The 12,992-nt window shown below is 43.3% G+C and overlaps 1 protein-coding gene across 1 annotated transcript; it reads left to right on the top strand.

Moving 5' to 3' along the window:
* Positions 1–507: 507 nt before the first annotated feature.
* On the top strand, positions 508–11,337 carry LOC115065100 (V-set domain-containing T-cell activation inhibitor 1-like). The gene is made up of 6 exons (XM_029544874.1): positions 508–551; positions 1,361–1,486; positions 2,728–2,780; positions 5,952–6,353; positions 7,675–7,959; positions 11,125–11,337. The coding sequence occupies exons 3-6, from the start codon at positions 2,729–2,731 to the stop codon at positions 11,154–11,156; spliced, it is 771 nt and encodes a 256-aa protein (XP_029400734.1). The 5' UTR covers positions 508–551; positions 1,361–1,486; position 2,728; the 3' UTR covers positions 11,157–11,337.
* The last annotated feature ends 1,655 nt before the right edge of the window (positions 11,338–12,992 follow it).

Here is a 12,992-nt window from a genome sequence, read left to right as displayed (position 1 = left end):
GTAGGGAGACACATACATATCACCCGAGCACGAGAAAAGATGATAAACATTGTTAGTCATCCGGGAAACATGAATAAAAACCACGATGATCTACTCATGCCCACCTAGAAAAGCCAAAATAAAATAGCAACCAGCGTTGGTGCATGTGTGAACACTGGGCACATAGGCCATCTATCTCATAGGCTGCTGGTGGGAATGAAAAATAGATTAGTCACTTTGGAAAACTAGAATTAACCCCAAATCCATAAATTGATAGAGGATTGGTAAAATGTGATTGATCCATATGGTGAGTCGAACACTGTTCAGCAAAGAGGTGTCAATACATGTTACTCTCGAAGACATTATGCTAATCTGTCTATGACAGAAACCAGTCATAAGTGAGCATGGCGTGTGTGATCCTACGTGACTCCCAGCTGGAGGCTACCGGCAGTTCTTGGCACCATGTTATCTGCCCTGCTATACGGAGTATGTTGACTGACAGACGGGCTCGCTCACGTGCTGGACTATAGTTTACCTTGGCTCTTCTGAGGGTCAGGCGGCAGTCAACCCAGGTAAGACAGGATGGTAATCCGTGGGCTGTGTGGATGGGAAGGAGAGACCAATGTCTTAATAAAAACTTTGCATTACTGAATGTGAGTTTATCTGTACTCACAAGGGAGAAGTCGGCTTCGCTTGCTCCTTTCTGGACTCCCATTCTCTGTACCGGATGTGTATAACATCTATCACGCTCATTCTCCCACTTATCTTTTTCTTTTTTTTTTTTTTTTAAAGATTTATTTATTTATTATATGTAAGTACACTGTAGCTGTCTTCAGACACTCCAGAAGAGGGNNTCAGATCTTGTTANGGATGGTTGTGAGCCACCATGTGGTTGCTGGGATTTGAANTCTGCACCTTTGGAAGAGCAGTCGGGTGCATCTTACCTGCTGAGCCATCTCACCAGCCCCTTATCTTTGTCAATATGTAATATAAAAGCTCACTAATTCAGGAACATGTAATGAAAGTGCTAGGATTGAGATCCACCCCCCAGAAATAATCCCTGTTATTATGATGATGATGATATATTTTCTTCTTCCGTAAGCACACAGTTCCTCTCACAAGGTTGAGATCACGTACCATGTGCATGTAAAGTTGTGTACTTTTTTTTTCTTCCCACCAAAACTATATATCAAATATTTCCCACATACTACTTTATCAGATTTCAAAATTTTGACTTAAAAATGAGTTTAGAATAAGTGCCCAGCAGAGGTTTAGAATTTTCTTTTTAGTTCTCCTCTTGAGACTTTTAAACTGACAACTACGACCACAGGAATATTATATTGTCTTCTCACAGTTCCTTACTGAACATCTGTGACAACAGGCTGGTAATAGCAGTGTCTCTGAGCCCTCTCCCTGAGGACTGCCACACAGCTAACCCTCCGAAGGCCTGCTGCTCCTCCTCACTCGCTTCTTGCCTGGCTGCTCAGAGAAACCAGCTGGCATACAGGTAAGCTCTCTGCATAAGGAGAATGCCTACCTGGGAGGAATTGCTGGCCAGTCAAGCATCTCACCGCGTAACTGAAGTGCTGAAGTGTCTGCTCCAACTGTGTCTGGGCCCATAATGATCATGTGGCTACAGCGATGGTTCGTAGACTTCTTTTTCCCCAAACCAGACAGACTTCAAGAAGGTATAACCAACCACTAGAGGCAAGGCCTGGCTGCTTGACTGGAATTTTCTGTTTTAGAATAATTTACTTTCATTAGTACTAGTGCATTAATCTCTTTTATTTGTTTGTTTTGAGCTTTTTGAAGAGGTTGTTTTATACCCCCAATGAAACTTTTTTTTTTAATTAAGCCAGATTTATTTAGTTCTATTAATGAATATTTATTGGATTTAAATTTTATGGACTACTATGGTAGATGTTTTAAATAAGGAGTGCCTAGTCCTGTTCTTGAGGAACAATCAGTCTAATAGATGTGTAGTTAGACACGAATATAAATAGCAAAGTAGATAATGTGAAAGCGATTTCAATATTTTTGGCTATTAAAATTATTTTACATTAAACCTATGTTACTGTTAGGATCATTGAAAACAAGCTTTATTAATGTGTAAGAGAATTACTCAGCAGTGCAGAGGACAGAGGAATTGCAAAGGGGTGAAAATTCTGTTTACCTAGAGTTGAAGGCAATCGGGAAGGCCTGGGAGTCTATCTTTCTTAATGATGAAGAGCTTTTACATCAGAAAGAGTTAGTAAAATCTTCTTGAGTTATAAAAAACACATGGTATTTTTAGACCGTTTCTGCCATGAGAGTTAGCTATAGTCCTAGTGACTGTTATTTGTCATATTACCCTTAAGTGATGTCAGTAATGACACAGACAACGGTGTGTGTGTGTGTGTGTGGTGTCGGGGTATGGCACTGTCATGCTGGGGTGTATTAGTGGAATTTAGAGTTTGGAGGAATAATTAGAAAGGAAGCCAGTGGGAGGGTGGGCTCAGTTTGAGTGTTGTGTCTTATCTACACACTGACGCACTTCTGTGTTAGAACTCATCAAATGGAGTGGAGTGACTTAGTTGGCACTCACACATGGAGTAAGGGTTAGAGAGACCTGCCTTCTGGGGGTGCCTTCACTTAGTCTGGAACGTACAGGTGACATGATGAAGACCCCACTCCCCACAGACAGCTGTGGCTGGGGGGTCCGGGTTTTCTGTTGGCTGAAACAAATGTTTACCCTTTTGTTCCTCACAGAATGGCTTTCTTTTTGGTGTGGGTTAGCCTACTTGTACTTCTTCATGGTGCAGGTGAGTGATTTTTTTTTCAAAAACTTTAAATTTCTGAAACCATTTTGGAGATTATGAGGACAGTGATTAAAAAAATAATAAAAATAAAAACCAAGCAGGTGATTCAATCTCTTCAAATCTCAGTCTTGTTATTTGCTAAATATGAAAAACGAGTATTATATTTGCCTTACAAAATATGGTGAGTTGGGTGGGAGAATATAATACACATTTTGTAAAAACATTTGTTCTGTTTTAACGAGAAACCCCTCCCTCCAAATGTGGTTTGTCTGTTTGAAGCCATAGCCACACGACTAACTTTATCCCAATGTTTAGGGCAAACTTCCCAACAGAAATGAAAACACACTCAGAACTCCCACCCAGTTTATAGTATGGGAGTATTTGGTCAGACAACACAATTTCTTTTTAAAGCTGTACTCAAGTCTGAAAAAAAAAATGTTGGTGATGAGCCAGGCACAGATTTTGAAATTGTTAATGTAATTGATCTAACCTGAAGTATATAAGTAACATTTATTTTTAAAAAAATTATAAAAAGCTACTGTGCAAACTCTGCAAGGTACTTGTTTCACAGAGTGACCTAACACATTACAGTCCTTAAGGTGCGTGCCATCCCCCAGTGGCGTTTGTCTCTGATGGACGGCATCAGTTTGAAGACATCCTTAGACCTCAGAGATAACTTGGGACTTAATACAAGCCTTGGTTCGCCGGGCAGTATTTCCTGGCTCTTTTCACTTGATGATTGATGTGTGTGTGCATGTGCCTATGTTTGTGTGTAGGTAAAGGAGACAAAGGCAAAGTGAAGGTGACAGTCGCTCACACTAAAGTCTATCCAAGCCATTAAAAAGAATGGATATGGATGCTGATGAGAAAGAGGGGGTTACAGCTGTTAGTGCTAACCCGGATGTTTTATACATCGGCTGGCTGGCACGTTGAGGTTCTAGACTGTGAATCCTTTTCTTCCAAGGCTGTAAAGGGTGTGGCTGTAGCAAGATCTCCTAGATTGAGCCCTATCCCCCATGGAGTAGAACATGTATTTTTCTGAGAGAGCTTGAAGTGAGTGCAGCTACACACAGCTGCTCTCTTCCTGTGTCCCTCTGGAAGATGACTGAGCCACACCATATAAAAACAGTCACTAAAATCCCAAGATGTCTCACAACCACCGGAGCAGGTGGTGTCCTAATTATATACACAGAAATGAAGCTGCCTGAAGCCACATGGTTAGTTAGTAAGGAGTTTTCCAGAACCAGAGCTTGGATTTGTAATTTTTCAGACTTTAACTGCATTAAAAAAATGCGACCCCATCCTTCCAAGCATTACATATCAGGTTCCTTCCTATGCTGTCCCTTCTGTCTTGCCTTTCTTTGTATCCATTCACCCGTTTCCTTGGTAATTGATTTGCTTGTCAACCTTAGAAAGAATAACTACTATTAGCTGAAAGAGCACATTTCGGAGGGAGAGCTTTGGAACCAGAGTCCAGAGACTCAGCAGAGTCTACTGCCACCCACAAAGTGAACTGTGTGTCCCTGAACAACCCACCTCCTCCTAGTATTAGAGAGCATCTGCTCCGGTGTAGTTGGCAGACTAAAGTTAAATAAAGAAAAGAAAGGCCTTAAAATATGTTCAGTATATCGTAAACACAAAATAAACATAAACTGATAAAGTCAGGGTTCTGCAGGACACAGACAAACACACACACACACACACACACACACACACACATACAGAGAGAGAGAGAGAGAGAGAGAGAGAGAGGTAGAGATCTCAGGAAAGCCAGAGGTAGGCTTCTCATCTAAGTACAAAAGCCTGAGACCCAAGAAGATCCCATGTCTCACTTCAGGCATGAAGGCATGCAAAAGATAGCCCAATTATTCACACAGGCATTCTTATTACTTGTAGGTTGGTCAGTTGTTTTTGTTCGTTTCTGGGCTAAGATAGAATGGGGACCACTCATATTAGGGAGGGTGACTGCTTTACTCAAATCTATCCTTTCCATTGCTAATCTAATAATCTGTGTGCTGGGGTGAGCAGACTGGGCCTTCTGTCCTCTGGAATGTCCTCTGCTGGATGTCTGCCAGTTGCACCTTGCTAACGGCTTGGAGGCTTCCTTGCCCACTCAACGTGACACCCAGAATTGCTTTTAGTGCTTAACTTAGTTTCCTTCTATGTCATCATAGATTTTCTATAAAGCAGCGCCCTTGCTGAGGCTCCCTCTCACTGATTTGTCCCCTTTGCTGTCTGGCATCTAGAGAGAGACAGATGTGTGTGTGTGTGTGTGTGTGTGTGTGTGTGTGTGAGAGAGAGAGAGAGAGAGAGAGAGAGAGAGAGAGAGAGATTCAGATCAAAATGGTAAGCTATAGTCTTCATCTGTTGCTGGTGGCAAGTTCAGGGTAGAAATAGTTTGAAAACATTGAATCAGGTGCTCTGTCAACTCCCCCCCTCTGTCTCTGTCTCTCTGTCTCTGTCTCTGTCTCTCTCTCTCTCCTACCACATCCAGGAATCTATACCATGCCAAGAACCCATGAGTTGTGTATAGTCCATGGTTGTGGTCCCCACAACCGTCAGGCCCCTAGTGAGAACTCTGCCCTGTCTGGGAGATGTTTGTGTCAGGTAGAATAGGTTAGTTTACTGGAAGATCTTCACATATCAACCATCTTCCTGACATTCTGATGTGCCTTCCCGGATTGCTGAAGCAGAGAGGGAAGAAGAGTTGTAAGACCGTTTTGACATTAAGGTTCTGGGTTCTGGGAGCGACGCCTGCTCCATCAGTCAGACCTGTTTACCTAAGGGCTGAGCTGGCCGCTGATGGAGGAGATGCAAAGGTTATGCTGCAGGGTGCATGGGACAGTTTTCTTCTGCCAGTGAGAACCTGGCAAGCACAGCTTGGCTCTGGAGCCAACACCCTCAGTGACACAGCTTCCTGACAGGTCCACTCTGACGGGATCTATTCTGCTGTGTCATTCTGGACCTGGCACAATGCAGGGGCCCAGCACACACCACCAGCCTCACCCTCCTTACACCTATTTGGGCACAATTCTCCAGCCTTCTAGTGATTTTATAACCAGCCATCCTCCTGCAGTAACTGCTCTGTGTCATCTATATCATAGTGTTGTTCCTTAGCCAATGCTGTGGTCACTGACCTTTGCTGACCCCATTTCTGTCTTTGACAAAATCCAGCATCATCTGACGAGGTGCGGGCCCACCCGTTCACTGACGTGAGCCTCGAGTGCGAGTTCTCCTTCATAGACAGCACAGAGAACCTTGAGTTTGACTGGGAAAGAGAAGACATAATAGAAGAGTATGACGCGGAGGATCGTGAGTTTTACCGATTTTTCAGGTACTACGACTTCTTTCAAGTTTTCACAAAGGTGGTTTACCAGTTTTATGACAACGAAGAGCAGCTCGAAGACCAGAATGCCTTGTATGAAGGGCGAGTCTCTGTGGATCAGAATGAGATTTCTGAGGGCATCCTGACCCTTCACCTGCAAAACGTGGACTTCTCGGACGAAGCCTTGTACAAGTGCAGAGCTGTCAACCCCAATGGGAGAGGAGAAAGCACGATCAAGCTGATAGTGGAAGGTAAAGGAACTCCTCAGGCGACACTGCCTTCAAGTCTACTCTAGGATCACAAGGGGAGGCTCCAGATCTCTCCGAGTGGTCACATATTTCTAACTCGGATTACTTTATTCCCAATGGAATATCAGTTTACTTTAGCTAAAATGGTTTCTCTGAGCGAAAGGTGCTGTGTCTGTACCAGTATATATCACGCACTAACGGAAGGGTAGCCAAGCCTGCACTGGTTGGATCCCAAGTGTTACACATGGTAACTGCCACCCCTATTCTCCCCCCACCCCCATCTGATACAACAGTAGTCCCCTAGGAAGGTGCTAAGGTAAGACACGGTTTATTTAGTGTGAATGACGCTGAACTGGGAATCAGGAGGCTGGCGTTCTAGTGTTGGAGGACACTGGGCCTTCCTAAGACTTCACTCTCCTTGCTATTAAAGCATAGGTTTCAGGGCCACAGAGATGGCTTTTCAGTGAAGAGCATCGGTGTGATTCCTAGCGCCTACATGGCTCACAGTTGATTATAACTCCAGTTCCAGGCAACCCAACCACCCTTCTGGCCTCCATGAGCACTGGGAACGTACAGGGTGCATAGACATATGTGCAGGCAACACATATGCGTAAAACTTAAAAGATTTAAATCTAAAAACATTGATTGGGTTGAGTCCACATCCCCCCAGGGACCCCTACCCTCTAGTACTGCGTAGAAAACTGTCCTTTCTGATAGAGAGCCCATGGTACTGTGAGCTCTGCCAGGCTGCCTCCTTCCAGGGTAAGAGTTGAAAGAGGTGGGAAGGCAGTGAGAATTGCTTCTCATTTTTTTTGTTTGTTTGTTTGTTTGTTTATTTATTGAGACAGGATCTTTCTATGTAGATCAGTCTGGCCTTTCACGGTAGTCCCCCTGTCTCAGCCTTCTGAGTAACGGAAATGACAGGAATGTGTCCTATTTATTACTTATCTTCCATGACTAGCCTATCTAAGTACTAAGTGGGCCTGACCCCGCCGAACTTCCGAGGTCAGATGAGACCCGGTTTGTTCAGGGTGCTGTGGTCACAGGCTCTTCTGTGGTTCTCAGTTGGGGCATCCGAGGTCCGTGGAGAGTTTGGAATGAACCCACAGTAAGAAGAAAAGACTCTCCAAATGAAGACAGCAGCAATAGGGTCCTAGATTGCAGGAGACTACACACATCTTGTGTTTCTCTAATTATGCTTGGGCCAAAATTTTCAATATGGGGCCCTCAGAACGTTAACATAAACACTGAAGGCTTGAGCCTCCCGGGACTAAACCAAAACAGGAGCTAATTATTTTGTTATTTTTTTTTTTTCTCCAACCAGATTCTGAAATGCCCCAGGTGAAGTTTGACAAGATGGATGATGAAGATGTGGTTACGTGCACATCCAAAGGCTGGTACCTCACACCCAATGTGACCTGGTTGGACCGGGGGGAGAGGGACCTGAGCAACCACAGCTCCGTGGAGATCCTGGAGGAGCAGATGAATGGCTTGTACAGGGTGTACTCTGTCCTCAGGTACCCAGTCAAGTTAAATGAAAAGTATGTCTGCCACATCACGGAGATGAACGAAAACAACCGGCCAATCAGATCCATCCGGCGGTATCCGAGTAAGTGCGAATCTGAGGGGGCGGAGAGATGGGGCTGCATTTCACCACCCGGAAGTCACCCCCCCCCCCCCAATTACTATGACCACTAAGTGTAGCAGGCACTTCGGAGCACTTTAGGGATTTAAAGAAACCTCAAGAACTCGAGTTTGTAGTCTGGGGTCAGAGAGGGTAGTGAGGTGGAGTCTCCCTGAGGTAGAAAAAGGACGGTGCTCTGGGGAATAACAGCTCTTGGCCACACAGAGGTGGCTGTTCCTCCCCTAAACGCGTGAGTTTTCTGATGCGATAGGCCGAGGAGTCATAGCCACCATTTGTTGGTGCCACTAACCTCGTGCCTGGTACTTTACACACGTTATATGTGTGTGAGTGCGTGTGTATGCAGGCATGGACGTGGATGCCGGTGCTGGTATTCTTCCTCAGTTGCTCTCCACTTCATTTTGTTTTTGTTGTTTTGTTTTTTTTTTATTTTTTTTCGAGACAGGATTTCTTTGTGTAGCCTTGGACTGTCCTGAACTCAATTTCTAGACTAGTCTGGCCTGGAACTCAAAGATCTGCCTACCTCGGCCTCCCGAGTGCTGGGATTTAAGGTTTGCACCACCACGGCCTGGCTCTCTACTTTAATTTTTTTTTTTTTTTTGAGATAGGATTTCTCACGGAATCTGGAGCTTATTCATTCAGCTCCACGAACTGGACAGCAAGCTCCGGGAATCTGTCTGACTCTGGGGACTACAGACGGCCGTGGCTGGACCCAACTTTTGTTTGGATGCTGGAGAACCATGCTCAGAGCTTCATGCTCATCCAGCCGTCTCCCCTGCCCATATATGTGACGTCTGTAGTTTAGCCCAGCAAGATAATTAATTGCTTTTACCTTTCTATCTGAAGACATTAGGACCTTAAATAGTTTGATTAAGCTCTTGACTAATGAACACAAAAACTGTGAATTTCAGGCAACCAATCATGTCACAAATGTCGAGTATTACGTATCTGAAATGTACTGATATTAGTTATTAAATCTAACTGGATGTCCTATATTTTATCTGATAAATTGTAGGAAGAGAAGCCTTTAGTAAGACAAGGAAAAGTTGAAGCTCAGGAATGATAGGGTTGGAGAATTCACATCTTTGCAAGAAGGAAAAGAAGGCATTGTAACACTCTTTGCCCAGCAAAGTATGCAGGGTAGTAATTCCTCAGACAAGCATCAATGCCACCACAGGGAACTCAAGGACAGGTCAGTTCTTGGGTCCCATCATGACCCGTGGAATGTAAATCCTGGGGGAGAGTTAGCACTGAGCTTTGATATGGCCTCAAGGTTTATCTGACCTACACTCAAGTTTGAGACCCACTGGTGTATGACATAAGCCTTTGCAGGTGGTAAAGATACCCAGAGTCTCTCTATCTTCTCTCTGTGGGGGTCCAGTCTCCTTACAGCTATGTCTGATGTGGGGGGGGGGGCAGAGCTCTCACCTTCTTCACCAAGTCTGGCAAAACAGGATGAAGCGGATAGACTCAGTGCATTCAAAATTCCCACATGAGCTGGCCTTTCCTTCAAAGGGAAGAAGAGGAGCTCACTTGTCTGCCCGACTTCTCAGTCTTTCCTACACGTTTACAAGAGCTTGTCTGTGAATGTTACAGGGGGCCTCAGACTTTTCTGAGAACACCAGGATACGTGATTAATGAGTTGACTTCAAAAATACTGGTTTTTTGGGTTTTTTTTTGTTTTTTGTTTTTTTTTTTTAAGTTCCCTTAAATTTCAACACCCTTAGAAACACATAAAAAGCCATCTTCTCATCTATATATTCATCCAGGGCCTTCGAGATCTGGCATCTGCCTGTTTTCCCAGCTCTGTAGCTCCAGGCGCTCTTCACACAGCCGTTGCTTCTTGCTCGGGGCTTAGCAATGCCTGTGGCTTTCAGACTGTTTTGTTTTGTTTTGTTTTTGTTTGTTTGTTTGTTTTTTGTTTTTTTTCCCCCACAGTGCCATGCCTTTGTGCAGACTCTGCCTCTCTTGGAATACCTTTCTTTTCTTGATCTGCATCACAAACTCCTGACCATTTCCCAAGACTTGTCTCAAATCTAAAGCTCTTCTCTCATGGTCATTTCTATTTGTTCAATATTTTGTTCCTTTACACATCAAATATTTGTTGAGCTCCAGCTCTGTGCCATATCCTTCTAGATACTCACCAGGGAATAATGGATTCTTACACTCCTGAAAGAAACTTGCATATACTATCTGTGGGAAAGAAACACATAGTAAACAGGTGTTGCATGTCACCATATGAGCCCATTTACATGAAACTCAGTACCCGGAAAAATCATCAATGCTATGTGAAGGAAGTCAGACTAGTGGTGACCCTTGAAGTGGGGTGCAAAGGGACTATGCGAACATGTGGAAATTTCTAGGGTGCTGGCAATAATTCACTTACTGGTGTGAATGCTGGTTAAATGGTGGTATTCGGTTTGCCATAGTGATTACTAATTGTGTAATCTAAGTACTAAGCATGCCAGGGTGAGTAAAATAAGAGCCTAGAATGTTAGAATGGACGCAGCAGACATGGGATAAAGACACTGACACCAAGAATTGAGCAAGAATAGCAGCTAAGCCATGAGGATTGAGGAGGGTGACAGAGGAGCTGTAACACTAAGCTAGAAGTCTGCTGAGAGACGGAAAGGGAAGCAGTCTGGTCTACAACCTTCGCTTGTCTGGGATCATTTGCCCCAGAGCATCCTGGAATGCCGTGTGAGTTGATGACATATGACATCAACTTCCTCACCGTAGGTCCCAGCCCCACACACTTAGCAGACAAGGGCCTGCAATGCTGGTTTCCCTTTTTATCTCTGAGTACTGAGAGGAAATAGGAAATAGTTAATTTTTCCCTTCCTGTTTCCTTTGTTTTTTCTCTAATTGCTCTCCAAAAATATCTGTTGAGTGAATGAATGAATGAACTAGTAAATCAAAATTTTATCTTACAGATGGATAGCAGTTAAGAAAATAATCTTAGAGTATTTTTAGAACCTACTTAGAGAGCTACCATTCTTAGATGGAACAAAGGATTCATTCCTCACAGATTTTTCCTTCTTGTGTGGCTTTAAGAAGGCATTGCTGCTGAGCTGCTTCTAATACAAAACTAATGTCTATGTTTTCTTTCTTCCTCTCTCCCCCCCTTTTCAGAGAAAAAGTTCAATGAGAATAACTACTATTAAAAGATTTGAATGAAGGCTGGAAAGACAGCTCAGAGTTTAAGAGCACTGACTGCTCTTCTAGAGGTCCTGAGTTTAATTCCCAGCAACCACATGGTGACTCACAACCATCTTATGTACTCTTCCTGTATGTCTGAAGACAGCTACATTGTGCTCATATACCTAAAAGAAATAAATAATTATTAAAAACAAAAAAAGATTTGAGTCTGCCTTGTTTTTAGTCAGTAGAGTTCTTGTTTTTGTTTTTGGCTTGGATACTTACAAACCAAAAAACTAGAACAAAGCAAAAGGAACAAAAACCACAACCCCTGCCCCCAAACAAAACCCAGGAGGCGATCAGTCCAGAGTGTTACATATTAACAGCGTCTGGCTTCTTTAGCTTGTTTTTTCTCTTTTGCTTAAAGATTTATTTTATTTAATCTCGTTCTTCCAACATGTCAAAATCTGAGTAAACTTCAGAAGTCTTCATTGCAAAATAAAAGATTAAAATTATAGAGGATTGTGTGTCCTGTGTCCGGCTCACTGGGGTATGCGTCCCTGCTGGATGACTTGGTGAGGTCTGAGCAGAGGTCTGCTGTCTATCCTTCCTCGACAGCAGGTTTTTCTTTGTTTTCAGAATGATGTGATTTGGGTACTTTGCCAACTGAGGAGAGCTTTCCTCAGATTATCGCGAATGTGTTTGTTAGAGTCCTTTTATGCATTGCTGGCTGTAGACATATCAGAGATTCAACGCTGATGCGAACTTGACCTTTTCTGTTTTTCCAGTGATTTTTATCTTCATTATTCTTGTATCTAGATTTCTAAATCTTTGCCATCTCTGTGCTTTTTTTTTTTTTTTTTTGTAAATAGATTTCATTTGCCACTCTGCTGTGGTCTGAATTGTATCTTCCCCTCCAATTCACTCTTTGAAATTTTTACAGCAAAAGTAATGGGGCTAAGAGATTGAGTCGCTGGGAAGTGTCTGAGCCATGAAGGCAAAGCTCTCAGGAAGAGATCAGTGTTCCTGGGAGAAGGACCCCTTGTCCCTTCTGCCATGTGGGGACAGATGAGAGGTGCTGTGTATGAACCACAAAGGGACTTCTTGTCAGACACTGGATCTGTCAGCAGTTTAATCTTGGGCCCTCCACTCTTCTGAACCAGGAATAAGCCATCTTGGTGATGATATATTGTTACAGCAGCACATGTGAACTTGGGCATCTTCCTTTGTTTTATTTTGGGGACCTGGGTGTAACTGGTTCTTTCCTGTTGTCTGAGCTCACAGGAATCAAACTTAGGTTATAGACAAAGGAGAAAATGGTAATGAGACATTAAGAAAAATAGAAAAGAAAATTGTTCTGGAAATATTTTTTTAATTTATTTATTCTATCAAATACTGTATCCAACTGCAGTTTCCCCTCTCCTCTCTCCCCTAGTCCCTCCCCTTCCTTCCCCTTTCCTCTAGATCTGCTCTTCCTGTTTCCCTTCTGAAAAGAGCAGGCCTTCCAGAGACATCAACCACACCCTGCATAACAAGTTACAATAAAACTAGGCACAGACCCTCACATCGAGTCTTGGCAAGGCAAGCCGGCAGGAGGAAAAGGGTCTCAGAAGCAGGCAAAAGAGTCAGAGACAGCCCCACTCCCACTGGGAAACAAACTTTTTTTTTTTTTTTTTTTTTTTTNAAATTTTTTTTTTTTTTTTTTTTTTTTTTTAAAGATTTTATTTATTTATTATATGTAAGTACACTGTAGCTGTCTTCAGACACTCCAGAAGAGGGAGTCAGATCTTGTTACGGATGGTTGTGAGCCACCATGTGGTTGCTGGGATTTGAACTCTGGACCTTCGGAAGAGCAGTCGGGT

This window comes from Mus pahari, chromosome 12 (genome assembly GCF_900095145.1).
Source record: "Mus pahari chromosome 12, PAHARI_EIJ_v1.1, whole genome shotgun sequence".
Classification (NCBI taxonomy): Eukaryota; Metazoa; Chordata; class Mammalia; order Rodentia; family Muridae; genus Mus; species Mus pahari.
Note: the sequence above shows the minus strand (reverse complement) of the source record. Positions and strands in the feature narration are given on the sequence as shown.

Coding starts and splice junctions, on each gene's coding strand:
- LOC115065100 (XM_029544874.1), top strand. CDS start 2,729: ATGGCTTTCTTTTTGGTGTGGGTTAGCCTACTTGTACTTCTTCATGGT. Junction 2,781..5,951: donor TGTACTTCTTCATGGTGCAG/GTGAGTGATTTT, acceptor GACAAAATCCAG/CATCATCTGACGAGGTGCGG. Junction 7,960..11,124: donor ATCCATCCGGCGGTATCCGA/GTAAGTGCGAAT, acceptor CCCCCTTTTCAG/AGAAAAAGTTCAATGAGAAT.